General features: G+C 42.3%; 1 protein-coding gene across 1 annotated transcript in view; it reads right to left on the bottom strand.

Annotated features, from left to right (window-relative positions):
* Positions 1 to 21,049, bottom strand: part of lrp6 (low density lipoprotein receptor-related protein 6) — a 51,106-nt gene extending 30,057 nt beyond the window's left edge. The window contains exons 1-4 of the mRNA XM_071915774.2: positions 20,942 to 21,049; positions 17,817 to 18,216; positions 2,167 to 2,364; positions 1,287 to 1,483 (exon numbers count right to left, since the gene is read on the bottom strand). Coding sequence (XP_071771875.2) covers positions 1,287 to 1,483; positions 2,167 to 2,364; positions 17,817 to 18,216; positions 20,942 to 20,996 — 850 coding nt within the window. The 5' untranslated portion in view covers positions 20,997 to 21,049. The remainder of the gene's footprint in view (positions 1 to 1,286; positions 1,484 to 2,166; positions 2,365 to 17,816; positions 18,217 to 20,941) is intronic.
* Positions 21,050 to 23,551: the final 2,502 nt, after the last annotated feature.

Below are 23,551 nucleotides of genomic sequence, written 5' to 3'. Positions count from 1 at the left end.
CAGTGTCATTCACCTCTGATATGGGGAAACACTGAATACTTGTAATGTTTTGGCATGAAAATGTAACCAACCATAGACACAAACTTGGCAGCTTTGATTCAAAAATATCAGTATCAGCCTTTAAAAACCCATATCCATCAAACCCTTGCTATTAGTCAGGCAATCTGGAGTCTTTAAAATTACGCACATCGACACATTTGGCATGTCACTGGCTTGCGTACAACATCGTAGACAAAAAAACCAGAGGAGACCACAAAGCCTTTTGATATTCCCATCTCATTGTTATTCACATCTGCCTGGAGAATGTGTCTGTCTGCCACCTGAAGGACCCGGCGTGAACCATGTGGGACGGGTATGGGATGCAAAGGAGAAGGGTCGTGACCGAGTGGCACGCCTCTCTCTGCTCGCCGAGAAATTCTCTGCATACAATCTCAGGGAACAGAACAGGGACTCCATTGTGTGTCGTGATCACAGAGGCAGGGAAAAGGTGACCAGCTACTGTGCTGCAGAGTGCCGCTAAACAAATTTCCACAGCACTTCATCTATTGTTTCAGGCACATCTTAAAAAGACAAAAAGACATAAGGAGAGACTGTTTTAAGGAACCTAGACTTGGAAAGGACACCATAAAGAGAAATATGCTTTACAATGCAAAGCCACACTGTCTTGGTTCAGGGTTTCTGCTACTTTTTAATTTTAACATTCCATACTTTTTCCCAGACCTTTTTCCCAGGATTCAAAGATTTTGGTAAAAATTGTGATGAAAATAATGGATCCTGATAGCAGCTTGATGACTTTCCAGATTTGTGCAGGAACCCTGTTGGCTACTGAGGCTGCCAAACTAGAGACATCCTGCCTGAGAATATGAATAACCTGATCTTAACACTGAATAGTTTCAAGGATTCCAGCTAGGGTTAGACCAATATATGGGGCCGATATTGGCCTCTGAGCAAATATCGGGTATCAGTCGGTCAGTGTCGCCTTTGATACGATGGAGGTTCCTCCCTGACCACAGATACATAAAAGTCCCAGTGTTTCCCTGCTATTGTCTAGGCATTTCCTGCTTTGAAGAGCTGCTAACCCTAAACAAATTTCATTATTATGGGTTTCAGTGGAGAGTTTTAGTGTCCCATGGTAATCTAAATGCTAAAAAATTCTGTAGGAAAACACTGAATACCTGTCATTTTTTTGGCATGAAAATGGTCAACTTTATAGAGGTTGGCATTAACGCTGCCTGTCAGTCATGTAAAACAGCAGCTGTCATTGGCCATGAGGGCGTGAAGCTTACATGCGGGTTGTCTCTTGGGGCTGAAGACGTGGATGTCCATGGGTGAGAAGATGTCGGAGTGGACCTTGCGTCGGTCCTCTCCTGTCTGCTTCTTGCAGGAGTGGATGGAGTGGGTGTTCCAGTCGGTCCAGAAGAGGGTGTCCTCGTGCAGAGTCAGGGCGAAGGGGTGGGGGAGATCTCCTTTGACCACCACCTCCCTGGAAACATGCACGTAACAACAAATTACGCAACCAATAGCAATAGGGTTTAGTTGACTTGACATCGACTAAGCCGGTGGTTTTTAACCTTGTGCCGTAGTGACCCAAAAGCCTGCAGGTTTTCATTCCTACCAAACACTACAGCGGCTGATTTTATCGATCGGCACATCTTCGACCAGAGAGCGAGTTCTTCTGCTGCGTTCCAGAGACGATGGAGAGTCTGAAATTCGGATTTCCTACTAGGAACAAGCTCGTAATTCGTGATAAGCTGGGGCCTATTTGGCTCTGTGAATCCAAATACAAAAGCCTGATTTGCCAAGCCCAGGATTACAACCTGAGACACCTGCATGAAAGTCCGCTGCCCACCAAGTGAGCTAAAGCACCAGCGTGGCTGCTAGAGAAACTTATAGTTCTTGTCTCTCTGTATTCCAGTTCTTTGACATTTTTGGGACCGACCAACACAGTGACTTATACTAGCTTCTGGTCTCAGCTAAAAATGCAATGGAACGGCCGTTCAACACAGAATTCCAAGAAGAAACCTAAAATTTCCAAGTTCCGACTAATCAGAGAAATCAGCTGCTGTAGTGTTTGGCTGGAATGAAAATCTGCAGACTATTGGGTCACAACAGCGCACGATTCAAAATCACTAGACGAAGCATTAAGCATTAATTGAGGTATCGTACCTTGCGGAGCCATCCAAGCTGGAACGGTGGATGAAGTTGTACTTGGCGTCAGCCCAGTAGAGCTTCTGCAGGCTGTAGTCCAGCGTCAGCCCGTTCGGCCAGTAGATGTCTGTATCGATTATCATCGCGCGATTCGTCCCGTCCATACCCGCTCGCTCAATCTTTGGGATTTCACCCCAGTCTGTCCAGTACATGTACCTGAGGCAACATAAGAAAGGGAAAGACAGCAAATCAGTACATGGTGACATCGTCAAGATTACAGATAAATATTTTGATCTGGTTTGGTTTCATCACCCAATAACATACAAACAGCTTATTAAACAAAGCAGTCATCGATATCACAACACTGTACTACTAAAATACTGATATTATAGGTCATGATACGGTACTTCACACTATCAGAAAACATCTGCAGTGAATTTATAAAAACAGTGTATCTTTTTAGTTTTGTAATACTTGATTATGTGCATTATTGATACGATTTTATCATCATTAATATGATTTTAGTATTTCCAGTCCTCTTTATTAGCCAACTGAAATGTAAACAATGCAGACATTTGTGTGCTGTAGTGTACACATACTAGTATTCAGATTTAACTGGGGGCTGTTAGAAAACCATAGTGTTACCATAGTATTTTAATACCGCATGTCAAAGCTTTCAGATGATGTTGGTTTTACTGAGTTCATGTCGCTCCTTTATCTTTTAAGATCTGAAGTGCATCCAAACATCTGCTTTGAGATTTGCTGGTGCTTGCTTAAGGCCTGCCACTGTTACTGACAAAAGAAGTTTGGTCAAATGGGGCCTCCATACTTCAAAACTACATTGCCTTTAAAAACTCCACCTGTTAACACCAAAGCACTGTGGTAAGTGTTGGTGGAACTAAGAAAACAAACTATTTAACTGCGCTGACTATAGTTAGAGAATCAGGAGCTGCTTCCTGGTATGTGGATGTACAGTGCACCAACCTAGAGCTGGCTCATGCTTGTGTGACTTCTACCATATTGCCTGGTGTACGGGCGCACACTGCATTTCCCTTATGCAGGGCTCTTAAAGATCTGCCTAAACAGTGCCTACCGTAATTCACCTAAGCCTTGCAAAAAGCCTTACACGCAAACGCACAAACACACATAGATTCGCTTTTCTCCAGCACCTAAAAATAAGCTTGCTCTGTATTCGTGTTTTGATATTTCTACCCAGCCCTAGCGAGGATGTCAGGAAGCCCGGAGGAAGCAGGCCTGGCCCTGGAGGAGGACTGTTTCCCCTTATAGAGCTGGAGGCAGCCCTCCTAAACCCTGTGGATGACGAGATGCTCCTCAGTGAGTGACAGACTCTTCATGCAGTCTGAGGTATTTGGATGCAGACGGTGGGAGTTGGGTCTCAAGTGGTGGATGTACATTTACCGCTGCTGTTGCCAGGCAACGAACAAGAGAACAAATGCGGGCCAAGGAGCTCTTCTCCATTTACTCTGTTTACTTGTATGAAACGAACACGCATAACAATGCATTCAAAACACTGAGAACAGGCTACTGCAAGTTTCATCAGGGTGAATCTAAGACTTCTCAAAACCTTTTAAATGCCAGTTAGAGAAATATGAGACCAATTTTGCCATTGAAATGTATATGAAGGGGGGGGGGAAACTACTGTCCTATCAGAGTGTGGGGCTGCATGACTAGGCTGATTCTCCAAAGGAAAACTAATTCTTCCCTTTGTTTGCCTTAATTACCCTCACAGCTGGACTGCCCCCCCCTCCACTCCACCATCCATAACATTGCTAATCTCCATTCCCTCCCTTCCCCCAACCACCTCACCACACAGTAACCATAGGGGCCGGGCAGGAGCGTTAACTCCCACTGCTGAGGGACAAAAGCCATGAAGCGAGAGAATACTTCATGAGGAGCTTCAAGGGCAAACAGAGCCAAACCCACGCTGAGATGCACCACAGACCACGTGATCAAATTGACAAACATGAATTCCTCGACAGAGAAGAATAACAAGCAAGGGGCTAGTAGCCCTGCAAATACAAACTCCTCCAGATCCAGCAGGGGGTTTGCAGAATGCTGACATAATGCCATTCTCCGATCTAAAGCTGCATCTCCCAGCTCAAACTTAAATGGATTCATGTGGATGGCTGCTGCAGAGGAGGCTGACTGCAGTCCAGATGCAGTTCCAGGGGCCCGGTCATGCCGTCGGCACAGCGCACGAACATGGGATTAACCTGGGACTTCCACTTCAAAACATAAACTAATGTCTGCAAATCAAGGCGGAGATAAAAAACAGAAAGACCAGGAAAAGTGCCCTATCCTTTAACACATCCACTGTTAGCCTATGCCTATCAATCTTACAGTTGAGTCAACAAAGCTGTGAAAATAAGGCACGGAAGCTAGTGTGAGGCAGAGGTCAGGCAGGGTGGGACCGAGCCACGATGGCTCAGAGGTTACTTGCTGGAGGCACTGGACCTGTTGAAGATGTAAATAAAGTGGGAGGCAAATAAGAGGTCTGGAAAACAGGGCAGGGCGCAGTGCTGTAGCATTATATGTCATCTGATACTGGGAGAGGGACGGTTGCTTAACATTGAAAGGAATAGATTTAAATAACATTTAAATCCATTATGTTAGCTAATGTTAGCAGTCAGCTATGTGATACCTATCTCCAAACCAACTAGGTCCAAAAATTAACTGTTAGCAGTCAGCTGTGCTATATTTATCTCCAAACCAACTAGACCCATAATGTTAGTTAATGTTAGCCATCAGCTATGCTATATTATCTCCAAACCAACTAGACTCATAATCTTAGCTCATGTTAGCAGTTAGCTATGTTATATTTATCTCCAAAACAACTTGGTCCATAATGTTAGCTAATGTTAGCAGTCTGCTATGTTATATTTATCTCCAAAACAACTTGGTCCATAATGTTAGCTAATGTTAGCAGTCTGCTATGTTATATTTATCTCCAAAACAACTTGGTCCATAATGTTAGCAGTCTTCTATGTTATATTTACCTCCAAACCAACTTGGTCCATAATGTTAGCTAATGTTAGCAGTTAGCTATGTCACATTTATATCCAAACCAACAAGGTCTAATTATGTACAATGAACTAGTTTTAAGTAGCAGTTTTAACCAGCTTAAGTCACGTAATGCTGGTGTTAGCTAGCAGACACAGCAAACAAACACTTTGACTGTCAAGGAAGTGCCACTGTGGATATGACGCATAATGTTAGCATATTGCTAATGGTAAAACTAAAGACTGTTTATGCTAACAATTGATCAGAAATACACCTAGTGGGTTTGGAGATTAATCTAACGTAGCTGACTTTTTTTTTTTGGTCCCAGGCTTCAACTGCTGACACACCAGTGGTCGACACCAGTCCACTCTCCCGATGGAGATGACTAGTAAAAAGGTATCAGCTCTGCTTAAACACTTTGTGCCCCCTTGTGAACAATGCTATAATGTTTGGACAGCTGAAGACCAAGTACAACTTTAAAACCAAACTGGAGCTGACAAATTGTATGGCAATGTAAACATCGTAGCATCTTGAAACACATGAAATATGCCATTAAGGGAGGAGAAACCTAGCAAAACAATGGAAAGGATGTAACAGGAAAATACAATCCACAAGTTGAAGTTGTAAAATGCAGCCTGAATGAGAAAATAACAAATGTGACATGAGCTGTCTGCCCACAGCAGGGCAGTCTGGAAATATCAGGGAACGTATGTTTCCCAGCCTCGGCCTGAGAAACATACCAAAATACCAGTGCTGACAAGCGCGGAGTGGGTAGTGATCTGACTGAGGATGAGGAAGGCTGTATGAAAACACAAGGAGGAGGATTACAGTTTGAATTTCTGGACACAAAGTTGGGAGGCTGCCCCTCGGAACTAAGACGGACATTGTCTGCCGCTTCGAGTGTGTGGGAAAAGCTGTGTGTTGTAACCAGCGCCAAAGAAGCCAGGGGTCGGGAGTAAGTAAGAGGCAGGTCACTGCTGGGAATGGCAGGAAGGAGTGAACACAGCCAGACAAAAGCGTCTGAGTGCCTGAGACAGCGAGAGAGAGAGAGAGCGAGAGCGCTCTTTACAACTGGTGGGGGAAGGAGCTGCTCCTGTCCAAAATGGGCTCTTTAATGAGTCCAATTACACGCTTTTTAAAATCTCTGTCTGATGTAATGGCGAGGCCCCGCTCCATCTGACCATGCTGCACTGGCCCAGAGCAAACAGAGTTGTTGTGGTTGTTAAGCACATGTGCAGTGGGAGTTGTGTAAGAGGGCCTCTTTGTCGTGCCTGCAACAAATATTTCTAACCACGCACAGCGCAGGCAAATGCATCATCAGTCTGAGAGCTAAATGCACCTAACCAAAAGGAAACAACTTTAACATCATTGACTATATAGTGAATTTGTGGTAATGGAGAGATTCTTCTGTTTTTCATTTAGTCTCCATCTTTGTTGCTCAGTGCTCATTGCTGTGGTGTTTCTGCACTGCACTTCCCAGAGATCACCTGTCAATCAAACAGTCCAGTCCAGTACTGTGACGTCTTTTTCCTTGAATTTTCTGTTGATGAAGTTTTGAGATTCTGTAGGTAGCGCTCTTTTCTTTGTTCAGACATGGTGATGATCGCTGCTCATGCTAACTACCCAGTTCTTCTTCTATTTATTCCAAACAAAGTGGAAACATAAAACACATCACTTCCTGTGCGCCAGAGGATTTTTCACAGGAAAGACCGACTAAACACTGGTTGTTTAGAACAGCAAATGTAAAACTGGCTATAGGTTGAATTGTGTTATATCAGTTGGTGATAGCAAGTAGCAAAATTGACATTTATATGTGAAAATGTCACAAATTATTACTTTAACAAAGGGTGAATAGTATGAGGAAACTGTCCAGGATGAAGTCAAACATGTAGCCCATGCATTCATGATTCAAGTGCTTGTTGACTGACGTGCTAAGTTTCATTCTAAAGCTTCTAAATTCATGCTTTCAAATGGAAAAATGACCCCAAAAAAACTAAAACAATGTTGGTGGCCTCAACACGTAATCCCATGCAATTCAAGACACTAGCCTTGATTGATAGCTTGCCCCCGAAGCAAAAAGGCAACAGCCTCTACATACACTAAATGCTTGGGTTTCACTCCAAACAAAGTAACCTCTGACAACGAACCAATTGTTGGCCATGACTAACCATGCCAATGATTAGTCATATGAGTCAATCATGCATGAGAGTGAAGGTTTCAAATACCCACACCAATGCAAAAAAAGGTTGTGACAGAACTGAACATGAATGAAATAAAGTAGCCTGCTATTTAAAATATACTCTCATAGTGTAAATTAACACATTGAATTGAAAAAATCCATTAACAGATTTACAGGATGGATTGTATTTGCGGTGACTCAAAGTGAAGATTTCATCATATTGGTCTGGTTTTAGACATTCAGGTCTTTTCCCAGTCAGAAAGCTAACAATCTGGCCAAGGCAAAAAAAACACAACAAAAAAACTGTATGTCCACTGAGCGAATGCCGTGCAGAGAAAGCATCTCCTCACCACAAGAGCTGCATTGTATTTGGTACCTGATGCATTAATCAGCCAAGTTGAACCCAGTCCAGCACTGCGTTCCACAGTGGATTTGGAAACCAGTTTTCCTTAACAGCTCTGTCTCCCAAACTAATGCACTAGGACAATCTAGACTTGGCTAAGCACACATCGTCTTTCTGACAACACACACGCGAGCTAGGCCAATAAAATGTGTAGTAACAAATCCTATAATGAGTGACTCTTTTGCTTATAACTAAGCACCAATTACAATATTGCTATTCAGTGATTACTCATGCACTGAGGGATCTGCTTTGTAACAGCTTTAGAAAATTATCAATGAACATCTGAACAGTCTGAATCATTTTCTCTCCCTCTATGCGCAGGGTATCTGCAAGTTTTGCAAAGACAAATTTAAGACTTTTTAAGACCAATTTAAAAACCAAAACAAAGAAACAAAGATTTCTGATTATACAAAGCTACTTAAAGTTGTGAAACTAGAAATGGGAAGAATAGGAAAAAGGACACCAGGAAATTAACTGTTAAAGGATAATTCTGAATATTTTCAACCTTTTCCTAGTTTTTGCCATCATGACGATTGGAGATTTCATGACTTGCTCCACTGTAGCGCTTTTTGTTCCTTACTGCTCTCCAATACACACTCACACAGAACAAACACAATGCCCAACAGTTGAACCCAAAAAGCGATTAAAACACGTCCTTTCAGCACAATAACACTCACACTGTAGTTATGTCTTTAAATAGCTGTGACTGAACAATTATAATGGTCCATTTGACATTTTTTTAGTGCTGCTCACACACTTCCTTGTTTACTTTTTTCTGTTTTTCTGCTGTGTTCAGGGCATATCGGGAGAACGGGCTTGTGTTGCTTCAGCTTGAAAGCGTTCTTTGCGCGTTTTACTTGTTGGAACGCCCACATCCAAAATCATTTGGATTTCCAAATTTAAAATCAACCATAAATTAACTATAGCAGATTTTGCAGATGTATTGTTGATTGTACTAGTGTGAATCCAAGTGCAAGGTTTTTATGGAAAGATACACCTAAAATACACCTATATACTCCCCAACGATGGCTGGGGACACTAAAAAGATATTCAATTTACTGATGTCACCTTATAGGATATCAGGTTTTTTTTTAAAATTCAAAGTTATCTCCTGCTGCCACTTGGTTCCCCCGAAGTGCGAAGTTGCCTCTTGCGGCTTTGAGACTTTCACACTTTGTAAAAACCCACGGATGCCCTGGTGTGTGTGTGTGTGTGTGCGTGTGTTTTTGTTTAAGCAAAGCATGAGTAAGTAAATCCATTCCCATGCAGGGAGGGCAGGTTGTAGCTGCGGACCTTCCAGAGATGGGATCAAACGTGTGGCACATGTGTGAACCAGACACCCACTGAGGCCCATTAAAACAGCACAGCCAACACCCCCCCCCCCCCCCCCCCCCCCCCTCCTCCCACCCTACACACACACACACACACACACACACACACACACACACACACACAGGATACACTGAGGGGCTGAGGCCTTGACACATATGTAGACAAAATGTATCGCAAAGCCAGCTGACTCAAACAACCATATGCATGCAGATAGCCAGGTATACAGACACAAGTGTACCCGTGCCAAAATATCTTGGCTTTAATCTGGTGTAATAACTGCCAATGCCTTATAAGCTGAAAATAAAAGCCTCCAATAGCTCCCATTGGCAAGTCTTGGACAAAGAAGAAAGAAACACATGTTACAGACTGGAGCTTTAAGAGGAGAGATTACAATGCGCGGTGTATAGTAAACTCCCCTCCTGCTGCTAAAATTACCTCGGCACAGCATTCCATTTCCACTTTACAAAGTAGTAAAGGCTGAAGTTTTGCGAAGTGTTGATCTGGATGCTCGCCTTCAGTCCTCAACCCCCCCCCCCCCCCCCCAGTGTGTGCAGATCAGTGCCAATGGGCATAGTGAGAGTACAGTCTGAGCGAGGGATTAGACAAGACAGCTTTTTCTACTTTGGCTATGTTTATATAGAGGGAGTAGCCCCACTATCGCCCATACTCCCGTTAAGGTCTTATTCAGGTTAAGCTGTTTACATGGAACTTTGATACCCAGTGATTGAGTCTCCCTGTTACCATGAATAAACCTGTTAACAGAATATCCCCCCTCCCTCTTTGACTGAGCAGTAGCTTACTTCTAATAGCCAGTAAAGAAATGATCATCCCAATAATAGCAAGTACTGCTAACCGCCATGTTTTTTGTTGACATTTGAGTCTGTACAGACTGTGAAAACCAAAAGTGAAAAGATTAAGATGTTTCCATGCCACAGTAACCGGTTTAATATGGGAGTAAATCAGGCATCTTAACCAGGTTACCCAATTATGATGTTCACGTGTCGACCCAAAACCAGGTTACATGAGTCAACGGGTTAAAGGTGCTACATGTAGTATTATAATATCAATCATTACCACATCAATTTTGAGACATTAGTATGATTATTGTAAACAAACAAGACCATCACCAAGAAGACTGGCAGCCTCTACTGGCCTCTACACTGCATTTTACAGTGTGTCACCGGGTCGGATTTGTTCCTTCCAGTCCAGCTAAGGTACATCCGGACAGGAAAAAAAGACAGAAACAGAGCGGTCTATATCCTGGATGTAAGAGTCACATCTTGATTAGTAGAATCCTTTCAGCATCCCTTCTTCCATTCCACTCTGCAACAGCGGGCAGCGTCACATATTTCCCTCCCACATACATGAATCACTACACTGGGCATGTTTCTACTCCGGTACCTTACGCTGGCATAGTAACTGCTGGAAAAAAGAAAAAAAAATTGACAGAAAACAGCTGCTGAACCAACAATGGGGCTTTGTGAAATGCACGCAACCAATATGTCCAAACTAAACAAGCAAGAAAAAAACAAAAAAACAACAACAACCCAGAAAAAAAAAATAGAACGTGAACATATGCAACCCATTTACTTTTTCATGCGTAAATGAAAGGGCCCACTTTAAATAGCTGTCATGCTAATGAGACGGAGGATGTGTTTAGATGTTCTGAAAGATGTCCACACATTTACACACACACACACACACACACACACACACACACACGGGTAAGCAGGCGCGCTCAGTGGGGGGCCGTTCTGCAGGGCTGGCTGATTAAATCGGAAGCTGGCTAAGCTATTTGTACGATGGTGTAATTACAGCTTTGTTCAACACGGGCCCTTCGTCTTTGCCAGCAGCGTGTGGAGTGTCGCAGTTAGCGCTGCTCTGCCATGGCGTGACAGCTTCAGGCCTCATCAGAGAGAGGCTTCAGCAGTGAGGGGACAATTACAGCAACCTCGCTCCACCTCTTAAAAGTCTGAAAACCAAAGTAATGTCTGATAGGGTTTGATTGAAATGGGTATTTGAAGCATACCGATATTTCTGTACTGAAGCTGCCAATCGCCGATATTTTGTGCCGATATTCCATATCTTTAAATATGAGCAAGTATTCAGTGTTTCCCCCAGAATTGTATTCTTGTCAGGTTGGAAAAGCCTCATTTTTAGACCATCATGGGACACTAAAACTCTCCACTGAAACTCAGACTAATGAAATTCCTTTCAGGTTAGCAGCTCTCTAAGGCAGGGTGACCCACCACACCTATTGATGTGGTGGGTAGAGAAACTCTGGGATACATTACTGCCTTTAAACGCGTGCAAAGAAAATAAAATTTCATTGCAGATTTCACACACTTTACTTCATGCATGCTACTTTATGTAGCTGTGGTCAGGGAGGAGCCTCCATCGTAACAGAGGTGGATGACACTGACTGGCCGACATCTGATATGTAATAAAAGGCCAATACTAGCCTAATGTATGAGCAAACAGATATATTGGTCTAACCCTAATGTCTGATACTGTCATGGATCAAACAGTGGGGAAGCAAGAGTTTCCATGAATAGATACCCAAGAGAAGGCAGAGAGAGAGAGAGGGAAACAGAGAGAGAGAGAGATAGAGAGCAACACCCCTCAATTTAAATAAAACTAATGAATACATTACAGGCCTCTTTTATCTGAGTCCTAATGGATTTACATTCTAATCCATGCCTCTCTTTGGTGCCTGACTGGGAAAATAGGCAGACTAGTAAACATGGTGACGAAGGAAAGTAAAAGGTATGCGTGTGTGTGTGTGTGCTGTGTCCACATAATATTCTAACTTTAATGGCCAAAAGTAATCTTGGCCGTGACTCTCAGTTCTGCCAACAGGAGATGAAGCACAGCAGGTGGTAATGGGAGCCTCGGAAATGAAATAAACAGTCCGGTTACTTTCCATTTTCATATTCTAGCTGCCTCGTGGCATATGCATAAGTGATCTGCATTACACTGAAACAGGAGAGAAATGGATGCTCGGTAGCACTTTACTTCAAAATACGGCAATTACTTAGCTTAGTATGTAGCAGGTGGGTATGCTGTAACTATTACTGACAACAAGTACCAGCCAGCGGTAAATACAATGTAATAATCTGATGGTTCATATAATTAAATGGGCAAAGGGATCGTACTAAGTATGTAGAAGCACGTATACAGTAGTTATCAGTAATAATCATAGTCGGATAGCTAGTATTGCAAATTTTTCCATCATAGTTACCCGGAATTTTATTGTTATAATGTTCGTTTCTATATCATTTTCATTATTTGCTTTCAGGTATTTCATATTCCTAATAATTACTGCAAACCCAGCTGGTGCATGCTTAATATTTATTGCACCAGTTATCATTTCATTGTATTTATCACCAGGTAACTACTTGTTAATGCTGATGATTTCTGCATACTAGGTAATTGTTCTACTGTAAAATAAAGCGCTACTGGATTGTCAAGCAAGCCTAAACAAATTCAACACTGATACACAAGCTCTTTTCCTTATTTTTTCCTCCCTCTTTCCCCATTTTTCTCCCTGCTAGAGCAGCAAGGCCATTTGCTTAAGGACTAGGGGGGGGGGGGCAGGGGGACTGCATGCTAGCATCTAGCCTTGATAGCCTGCAGCCATTTGCCATTGGCAATGTTTCGCAAGCAGGGGGGAGGAAGGAATGAGTTCCTACCTGGAGACAGAGAGGTAGCCTACAGCCTAGAACCACCAGGCAGGCTGCAAGCACAACTGGGAAACAACTCTTCATGGGAAGTTGTGCGCTCTAGCAGAGAATCCTGCTACACTTGCCACTGTAAGCAAGAATAAAAAAGGGAAAAATCCTAAAACTCTACAAAAGAATAACAGCTATTGGTGATGTACCTTGCATTTCTAGGTTTGCTTTCCCACTGTGTTGTTTGGTGTATTTTCTTATTCCTGTGGATAACTGGCCGAACGTAGACAACGTGACGTCATGTCAAGATATTTCCAGCGCAGCTACAATGGAGTTTGATAACAGAAGAATTTTCACCTATCTGAAACAACGGTAAACATCAAGGTTTTTCATCAGTCACTCAGAATCAAAGAGCGAGGGCCACAATTTGTACCGACGATCAACAATCACACAGGGAGAAATCCAACAATGAAGAGGCAGAGATACCAATGTCTCCACAGACAGTAGCCTCAATAGACCAGAATGCAATGCAGCCACATGACATGTTGCATTTTGAGTGGGGTGTGGCCACGATTGTCAAAAGTCATTCTGGGAAACATAGTAAATCACTAACTGATGTACAAGTACACAAGGCAGGTTGAGGGAAAGTGGATACACCAAAAAAGTAAATCAGTGTAAGAGTAATGCAATGATCAAATATAAAGCAATAACATGCATGCACTATTACATGATTTCACTACTGATGTAATGTGTAATTCACTACAGTGTTGAGTTTGCTTGGCTCTGAATAAACTGTTGAACCATGGAGTTGAATGGCTTGATCGTAATATGGTGAGAAATTCTGAATTGGGTATGAATGGGATACATAAACTTTAAAGATAATTCTGATCACTTCAATCACCAAACACAATAAATGTACGGAAATGAGAAAAAAAAAACAGTCCAGATAGTCACACTCTGGAGCCTTGCCACAAAAAGTGTAGGCTCATGTTGACTGCATCATCCACTGAGTGATTCCTGATTCACCCTGTAGACGAACTACATGGGGCTGAGGAGTGGGTCTGTGATCCATTTAAGATAGGACAATACCAGCCACAACAATTACTGAGCTCAGGCAGACATTTTTTTCCAGCCAAATACTATGTTTAGATAAAGTGAGATAACGTTCCACCTCTACAGCTTTCTACAACTACCAAATTTTTCTCACATGTAGCCTATGCTTAGTGAATGGTACAAGACAGCAAAAACACTCTGGTTTACTTAATACTGGACACACAAAAGTGAAACCTGTAACCAACCTTCCTATACAAAACTGTAAGTTGATCAAAGAGCTTATTTGCCAGTAGGTCTGCCAAAGTTGTACTCCCTTATCAGGAAAACTGGTTCCAGCAGTGTCGGCTATGGGGCTATTGTATGGCACTGGTGGTTGGAGCGGCGCTTGGAAAGGTTGTTCTGGGAGAGCATGGAGAGCTCCGTCTGCGTGTGACCGACCATATACTGGTATCTGCTTACCTGTCCAGCCTTTGTCCGCCTCCCACACTCATGTTACCCACTTGGGTCACCTGCTTGGCCCTCTCATCCCCAGCCTGTTGGGTGTAACACAAGACCGCTGCCGCCGCACCAATGTGCTACTGTTCCTCTCAACTCCAAGGGGAGTCATCAAAGTGAAGCTGAACCCAAGCGAGCACTAATAAATCAAGGCTCTACACTGCATTTTATGTAGCGTGCCAACAGGTCGGATTTGGCAGGAAATCTGCTGTATTGTTTTACAGCACAAAGGGAAACTGCTTTATGGCACAAAACAGGAAGAGGGGTGCTGTTCTTCCAGCACAAATAGAGCAAGTAGCAGAAGTGTCTTTCCTACAGAAGCAACTAATTTGCCTCATTTGTTTGTTTTAATTTGACAATGATATACTGATGTTTAAAAATGATACATGTAGTAACTGTTACATTAATAACAAACCTATCCCTTTACTGCCCAGCTACAAGGAATCTGGTGTTGAAAATGAAACCAGTGGGTGAATTAATGCTACATGCGGATGCTATTGGTGCCATTCCATCACAGTTTCTGGTATTCTGTGATGGCAGACATATGAGAAGCATGAGCATATCCATCTCATGATGGTTCCCAAACACATTAGTGTTAGGACCTTGTGTTTTTGGTTTGCAAAAATAACGGTTGGAATATGGATTTGAATACCGAATCGAGAAATACCACAAAATTTGTGGGGGGTTTTCATAAAACAATTTGTTTGCAAATAGTGAAAAATTTGTTGAAAACTGAAAATCATTTTCAGTTTTCATTATGAACAGTGTTCATGTAGCACTGTGTTGCTTCCTGTTGCAAAAAGGATGTTGCTACTTGTCCCTCCTCCACTTTGTTTGTTTTGAAGAGCAAGAATAAGGATAAGGCCGATATCAGCCCTTTGTAACAGCCAACATGCATTCAGACCAGGTAAGGTCACATCAAGGTGAAACTATGCAGTTAGAATAGTGGAACTGGAATAAAGGTGTGTATTACTTCAGAAGTAAAACCTTTGTGCCATAAAGCATTACAGAAGATTTTCTGCCAAATCCTACTCAGTGACACACAATGTTAAACTGCAGTGTACAGGCTGGTAGAGCCTGCCAATCATCTCGGCGACAGTCTCATTTATGTACTTTAATTACGAAAATGTCTCAAAATGAACGTGGCAATGATTTATTGATATTAAAATGTTGCAAGTAGCGCCATTTATCATGGCAACATATACAGATGAGAAGAACTGTGTGCGTGCTTGCCTGCAACTGTAGGCCAGAAAATCCATGTGGGTTCTCATGGGATGATGAAGCTGAACTGCTAAAGCAAGTGTCACCAACTGTATTTACCTCAGAGAAAATTAAAGCGTCAGACAGTACATGCGTGTCGATGCTACAACACAAATTCAGCGTTCATACTGAGAGGTAAGGTCAACTAAAGTCTGCATGCTCCATTCTGCTGTACACTTCAATCAAGGGTACAAACCGCAAAGAACTAGGCAATGAGCACCTACACATATTTTCAAACGTTTTTGAAGCTTTCTTTGTGCAAGCATCTTCATCTACCAGTCTCAGTAAAGCTAGATGCAGGCATTATTGAAGGTAAAAACACTTCAAATAAGACTGACAAATCCACAAAAGGAGAACAAATAAAGAGGAATTGCCGGGAAAATCAAATTGGATTTCACATGGCCCTAAAGTACACCAATGCTCTGTGGGACTGTGGGGGAGTGGTCCTGTTTCCCTACCGATCAGGTTTCATGTCAGATGGCTGTGCGGTCAGGGTTTGCCTTTAACCCCTGGTTGTTCACCTGTTTTAGAGGAGGTTCGACTCCTCGTGACCCCATGTGTACTGTACAGCCCATCAAAGAAGAAGCCAACCCCTCTGCGCTAATAATACAACAGGACGAACGACTCATCCTGAATCACCGTAAATCTGAATATCACTAAAGCATCGCCCAGATATACTGTATATGCTTTACTGTAGAGTCAAGTGGAGTATGAATCATGCTGTTATTGTTCCCCTCGCACATGACATGAGCAGAAAAATATTCCGGTCCCCAGCTTTTGAGTCACAGAAAGCGAGAGGGCGGATGTCGAAGTGGCAGTGAATGGCTTTTGTTGTGCCGCCCTGGGTCCCAGATTTCAATCTACTACAACAAAAAGATATATTCCTTACTCACACGGGGGAAAAGGTATATCTCAGTCTATTCGGGGGGGAATGCAATCCTTTTCTCAGTCCGTCCCTTAAAGCATCAATCCGGCCATTTTTGGACCCTGGGGCCTATTTTCCCAGCATTTTCCATCAACAACAATAGAGTGTCCACTGTCCCTATAGGCAAACAAACTGTAAGAAGCTCTACAGGGAAGCAAGTGATGAGTTATGCTTTAACTTGTTCAGCTTTGAGGCTGTGTGAGAAAAAGAAATAGCGCTTAGACTTCATTCACTTACAGCAAATGCACACCTCTGCAAGCCATCTTCAAATTCAAAGCCATAAGAGTCCAGGTTAAAACACACAACACACACCAACAGCAGTCTCCCCAATGACTAGTGGACAATACAAGCCATGACTGGAAGAGCCCCCGGCGGCAAGCTTTAAGTTTGCCTTTGTGCAAGCGTGACGTACTTTCTCAAAATGGTACCGTATGTCTGTGGTAATATGTTGAATGGTCAGGGCCTATGTGAAATAATTAAAGCTCTAAAGTTCCTTAAGTGACAGCTCTCACCCAGCCAATTCATATGTCTTGTATAGTTCAAAGTGCAAAAAGTCTTCCAGGGGTTTCAATACTTATTCACTGACATTTGCCACTTTTTGCACTTCTATAGGTATTAGCTAAACTTCTCTGACTCATCTGTGCATTTGTTGCCATCATCAGTGATGGGTATTATCAGGGGGTATATGTATAATGTGCTGATGTCTGTCCTGAACACAAATTCCTTGGAACCTTAGTTGAGCAACGAAGTACTGAAACTTGAACCTTTTGTGAACCATCACACATCTAATTGTTAAACTGGAAGAGTTAATGAATTCTTTAATCATCTGCTGCGCTTTGTAACTGACAGAATGATACAAACGCCGCAGAAAGCAACCGCAAATGCAGATGCCTCAGCGACACCATCAGACCAGAATCATCTCCCAGTGCTGACTGTCAGAGGTGAATGGTGAGGTAATTCGAGAGGCATGCCGCTGCTGGGTGACCTGGCTTTGTTTACCCTCCTGCTAGCTCACTGGCTGAGGCAGATGCCCCTCTATCTCGAGCTGATACAAGACATTCCTCGGCTGCCGGGACCAAGAACCTCACCGCTCCCCTTCCTCAGAACAGCACAAAAAAGAAAAAAAAAACACAACACTGACACTCTTGTTCATTTTGCTGGGGAATTCGGTGGACACCGGCCTGTTCTAGGAAAGGCTCAGCAACCTTGCAACCCAATCCAGGCCGGGATAGCGCTGCAAACAAAGGTGACCCTCACAAAGCAGTCAGAAACACACCCCTCCGTTCCTCCTGCTCAGGCTTTCAAAGCCTAACAAAGCCAGGTACTCACCCTCTTCCTGGATCCAAGGCTATCGCCCTCGGCTGATCGAGCTCTTGCCAAAACAGAACTTTTCGCAAAGATCCATCGAGCTCCGCCACCTCGATCCGATTGGTTTCCGAGTCTGTCCAGTAAAGTTTGCTACCTAGCCAGTCGCAGGCTAGTCCGTCTGGGGAGGCCAGTCCCGACACCACCACGGTCTGGACCCCGCTGGCCCCTGATTGGTTGAAAACAGTGCGTTTGATAGCCTCCTCGCTCACGTCGCTCCAGTAGATGAGCCCCTGGGAGTAGACGTAGTCCACGGCGGCGGCGTCCTCTAGCCCCCCCACCACCACCGTGGCATTGGCCTTCCCGTGCGCCGCATCCACGAGCCGCAGGTCCCGCCGGTTTGCATACAATAGGAGCGGCACTCCTGGAAAAGATGAAACATAGAATTCAAAACTGTTGATCAAACTGTAGAAAAGAAAGTCATATGTTGATCCAATTCAACTTATACCTGCTTCAGACCTCAACAAACTTCCAACTTTTTGGATTAGAAATTGAAACAACTTAAAGGACAAGAAGTCTGCTAAGATCCGTTTAAGTCCTGCAAACATGATGCATTGATGAAATGCACAGGAGGTGAGAAGCGGACTGGGACTCACGCTACCTCTGCTGGATCCTGGCACGACGCCTAACCCCAATTTGACACATCTACCACTACATGCCATCGGATCACTAGTAAGGTCATCCCGAGCCCCATGCCTCCGACCGACTGCATGTTTTTTTCCACAGAGGGGGAATTTCCTTCTCCAAATATTTATAAATTCACAGAACATCAAAACCTTGTACTGAAGTTCTTCCAAACTTACTACCCAGCTCTGCCAAGCATAAATATAAGGAAATTTGCTTTTTGGGACACTTAGTATATGGCCATTGTAAATGTCCTTTTTTTTTTTACCAACAGAAAGCAGCAGCTTTCATTCTCTTTGGGGTATGACCATATATTTAATAGAGATGTGTCACAATAATCAACTATGACAGCTTCATAATAAACTCTCAAATTCTGAAGTTTATTCACCATTTCTGGACTTTTTAAAACTTTTAAGCTGAACAATGAGAAAATGTTTTTATCTTAATGAATTTTCCATAAATTGATAAGCCAAGAATCAAAGCAAAGTGTGTTGGATTCAAACTAAACATTGCCCAGTACTGTAGGGCAAGTCTAACTTTTTTTGCCCTCTGGCCAGAGAAGTTGGTAGAGTCTCAATTGCTACTTCTGCGACTAATTTTTACGATATAAAGAAGCTTCCAAAGGACAGTTAGTTATTTGCCAAAGTAGACAAACTTACCAGCCGTAGCCAAACATTTAACAACATTTGGCTGTTGGCTCATGCTAACTTCCCGCCTTTAATACAAAACTGACTGATGAAAGATGGCATAAACAGAATAACTGATTATTTGGTTGTTGAAACTACAGAATAACTGACAAAAATCTGGAACCCGGCACATGCCTTTTATTAAAGTTGAAAAGTTCAGCTAAAAAACTGACAACAATCAGACACAGGTAAAGTCAGATACTTGAGCTGTAAGCAGTTCAGGCTACACCTGTGTAATAAAAACTAGTTTCTAAAAACTACTTCCAAATTACACTGAACAAGTTCAAGAAACTCACTTGAATGTTAACCAATGATGGAAAACATCCAGCTTCCTATTCAATAGTTTCTTGGATGACTGATCCAAAGCAGTCCCCAGTCATTTTCTAAGAAAACTGAATCGAAATTAGACCACTCCACTGCTTTCCCTTACTTGTGGCCCCAATATGGCTCCCAGATGGAGTGAGCTGGCTGCTCTACCTCTCCTCACAACAAATGATTAATATCACACTGCAATTCTGCATAAACACGGTTTTGTCATAGTTGAAGATGTGACAAAATGACTGAGAGTATGAAACATGTACAGTAAACACTTTCACCTCTTAAAACTTCCTTAAGTGATGAAAGATATTAGCTATTGTTTTGATTCGAAACCTTGTTTGCTGTGTCTTCGCATGGCTGACACTTGGAATTTGGAAAAATTGTGATTTCCCCTCAGTCTATTCTTGTCTTCATAACATCATGGCCAGCCATACATCAAATACAACCAGAACATTTGAACTTCAACGCCAACAAAACATTTCAATAAACTAAAAGAGTGCCCAGTATCTCCATTTTGCAAACAGCAGACTTGATTTGGCAGAAAGCAACTAAGCACAAGGGGAGCCATTTGTTCAGGTAGAATGCACCGGCTGATAACAAAAACCTAAGAAGCTACAATTTGTCGAGTTACTTTCCCATTGTGGTTGAGTTTCTAGTTGCTGTTACCTTAGATAGAATGATAAAGTAACTTAATTCCCTTCGAGCAGCACATAACCATGAGGAAAAATTGGGCCTATGCAGAAAGTAAACTTCGAAATTAGCTCGCTGGCTTCCTAGCTAGCATCACACACAAATACCACAACATGCCAGGTACTACTAACTGGCCTAGCTTGGTCAATGGATTATGCACTGATTTGATGATGTATGCATTGATTGTGTTTTCTAAATAGGATGAGCATAAAGAGTGGCAAGTCTCTTTAAGTATCTAACGTTATATATCCAACTAAACACAGCTAGCTGGCCTGTTTGCTCAGCCAGGTGATACTAACGTGAATTACTTGCTAATCACACCATTAGTTGTGCTGACTGCCTTTCCCTGAATCTAACATTTCCATTGATCATTTTAAGCTGTTTACAAAATCACAAGTGAACTAACGCTAGCTGTTAGCTAAAATATCAACCATGTTGTACTTGTGCTTCAGAAAACATGGAACCCAGAGTAACTACCAAGAAACCAACGCTATAAAGTCTCTCTAGTGAGGTTTTACCAGCTAACATAAGCTCTGTGGTTTCATTCTCCTCTGTTCCAGCAAATAGACTGAAGATAGACGCACGCATAGCTGCCTGGCTGGCTAATGTTAGCTTGCTGCTCAGAAGAAATCAAACCCCTGAGTGGGCCCTGGCCCTACGATTGTTCATGCAAGCTATTTTCCCGTTGTAAACAACGGTTTGCATATCTAGGGACAATACACAAACTTTACACAAAACGAAAAATAGAGCGAAAGGTCGATCAAAACTCACCTCGTATCAGAAAACAAAAACTACACAACAACAGACTCCGTAGCACGGCACCCATCTTTCTCCCTTTTCTTGGCCCTGCCGCTTCTCTTCAACGCAAGATTCCCATCGCTGCGTCCTCTTTCTCTTGCAGAATTGTGGATTTCCAACAATACTTTGGTTACAATATAATGTGGCTCAAATTATTCTCACTTCCATCCTGGCTTGCTAGCTAGCTGCGTTGGTTCAACTCTCTCACATTGTCCTGCAGGAGATCCGTCTCCTTCCGCTGGGAGGAAACTGCTCTCCCCCCTCCTCCCCCCCGTGCGTCCCCCTTGCTCGGCTCTAATGTTGTCTATTGTTGTAGTGATTTCATGCTCTCAAGCCGAGATAATATTACAACACGGAAAACGCCCCGGCGCCTACACGTTTAACCAGTGCTAAATATGAAACAAACACCTTCCTGGTGCTAAAAAAGCCCAATACAGTGTTGTACAGCCATGGTTCAGTGCTAAGATTCACATTCCAGTGGGACTAGTTTCTCACAAGAGTACTAGCTAGAGTTTCGACCAACATTAGCAAACCCCTTCGACCCTGAATAGTCTAGTGCTGGATTATCTTATTTTCTAGAGCACTGTACACAGTGTCTATTTACACCGTCTAATATGTCTAGAGTGGCAAGAAAATGAAAAGTAAATAAGCACTATTTACTAAATGGTTGAACACTTTGCTGATATAATGTGTGGTGTAAAACAGCCACTAACTTGTCAGCATCCTACTTATCTGGGCTGCAACCTAAAGTACAACTTCACCTTGTTGTGTAAGTACTAACACATCCACTTCAGTTATTACAAACAGGAATGTAAAACCACCTAAAATCAATTTACTCACCTTTTTAGGCTTATATAAATCTGTATGAGTAAAATCCATACTATACATCATAGTAAGTAGTATCAAACGGATCCAATTTATATGAAAATAGGGTCTTTTAAGGATAAAAGGCATAAATTAATGTTTTCTTGAAAATATAATAGATTTTTTTTTGTTTTACATTGGTGTTTGCTTGCCTTATGGTGATCTCCCACCAGTTTACCCACCCTTTTATTTACCACTACATCACTGGTTACATAACATCTGTCACTGTCTAATACTCTATGTTTAACTGCTGCATGATTCTTTGGTCTGGATCAATGCTACAGAAAATGAATCCAATCCAATTTAGTTTGGGGTTTATTGAGAGAAAGACATTTTAGTGCAAGTTAACACAGACTTTCAGTGTATTTGCTGCTATACAGGAAGCAACCCAATGAGACGATGACACGATTTATTCCAAAATCACATTTTAATTCTTACAAGAACAAAACATCAAAGTCCAAAATTATGCAAAAGCATCACTTCACAAAACAAGACCAAACTATTACCATCAATTTCATTTGACATTGTAAAAATTAAAGCAATATAAGTGATGACAACTGAGAATTTGTGCAACTACAGGCCTATTCAATTTGGTTCCATGCTTTCGCCTGGTGATTTTAGCAGTGGCTGTTCTGCATGCCAACACCAACATCAGAGGTGATTCCTAGGGCGGCTTCTGCCACCTAGTGGTGTAATGAAGCTCCAGCTAACCTACCAGCAGGTACAGTAATGTCAATCACACTGGTTAGTGCACTCAGTCTGCACGCTCCCTTGTACACTGACATACAATACAAATTTACTTAGGAAAATAGTGTGTGGCCAGTGTACTCTTCACTATTAAAACAATCTTACTATTTAAAAAGAAGCGTATCATATCAAAAAACACAGGATACAATAGTGCATCAATTTTCAAGGAATTGCATCCATCATTAAAATTTCATCCACATGTGAAACGAGAAGTATGTGGACAAAATACAAAACAACACAGTGAAATAGTGAGTTAAGTCAGACATCTACACTGAGTTGGTGATTAAGAAGGAATCACAAGCTCATATGGCTATGGTACAAAGCATGTGTAAGTAAAAAGACATGCAGGTGTACACCTTATACACAAAGGGTTAACCCCATGGCAAAGGCCTTGTAACCATTAGGCCTAATGTACATAGTGGTGTCTGGTTATATAATCCCTTATGTCTCTATATTAGCTAGACTTCAGAGGCTTCCTGAGTTTGGGGAATAAAAATATTGCTGTTTGTTCTTTGTATTCCATAGCCATCTGAAGTTTTTCTCTACAGTTAAAGGGGCAATAAGTACAATTTTACTGCCCCATAGCACAAAATGACCATAATATATCTGCGGGGGTTGATAGGGACTCAGCGAGTACTTGGCCACGAAAGCCACAACTTGGCTACGAAAGCTAAAAAGCCTCGTTCTCGAGCCAAAAAACAAATCACAAAGCAGTATTATTATTCCAGTAGTTGGCATGGTGATATATTACCTTATGTATCACCATAGATCAAGGGCACAAGTGGGCCAGAGATCTGTCAGTGTTGTTGCAGTTCCTCCTGGTCACCAATAGAGGTCGCTAGAGGTCATAAATTACATAATGCCCCTTTAACATAGTGAAGTAGACATTCCATTAACATGTAACTGTGTTCTATTTAGAAACCAAAATATGTTATCCGATGAACAATTTGAAACAAACTTGACAAGTCTTGC

The sequence above is a fragment of the Centroberyx gerrardi genome, chromosome 24 (genome assembly GCF_048128805.1).
Source record: "Centroberyx gerrardi isolate f3 chromosome 24, fCenGer3.hap1.cur.20231027, whole genome shotgun sequence".
Lineage (NCBI taxonomy): Eukaryota > Metazoa > Chordata > Actinopteri > Beryciformes > Berycidae > Centroberyx > Centroberyx gerrardi.
This window is presented reverse-complemented; position numbering and strand designations above follow the sequence as displayed.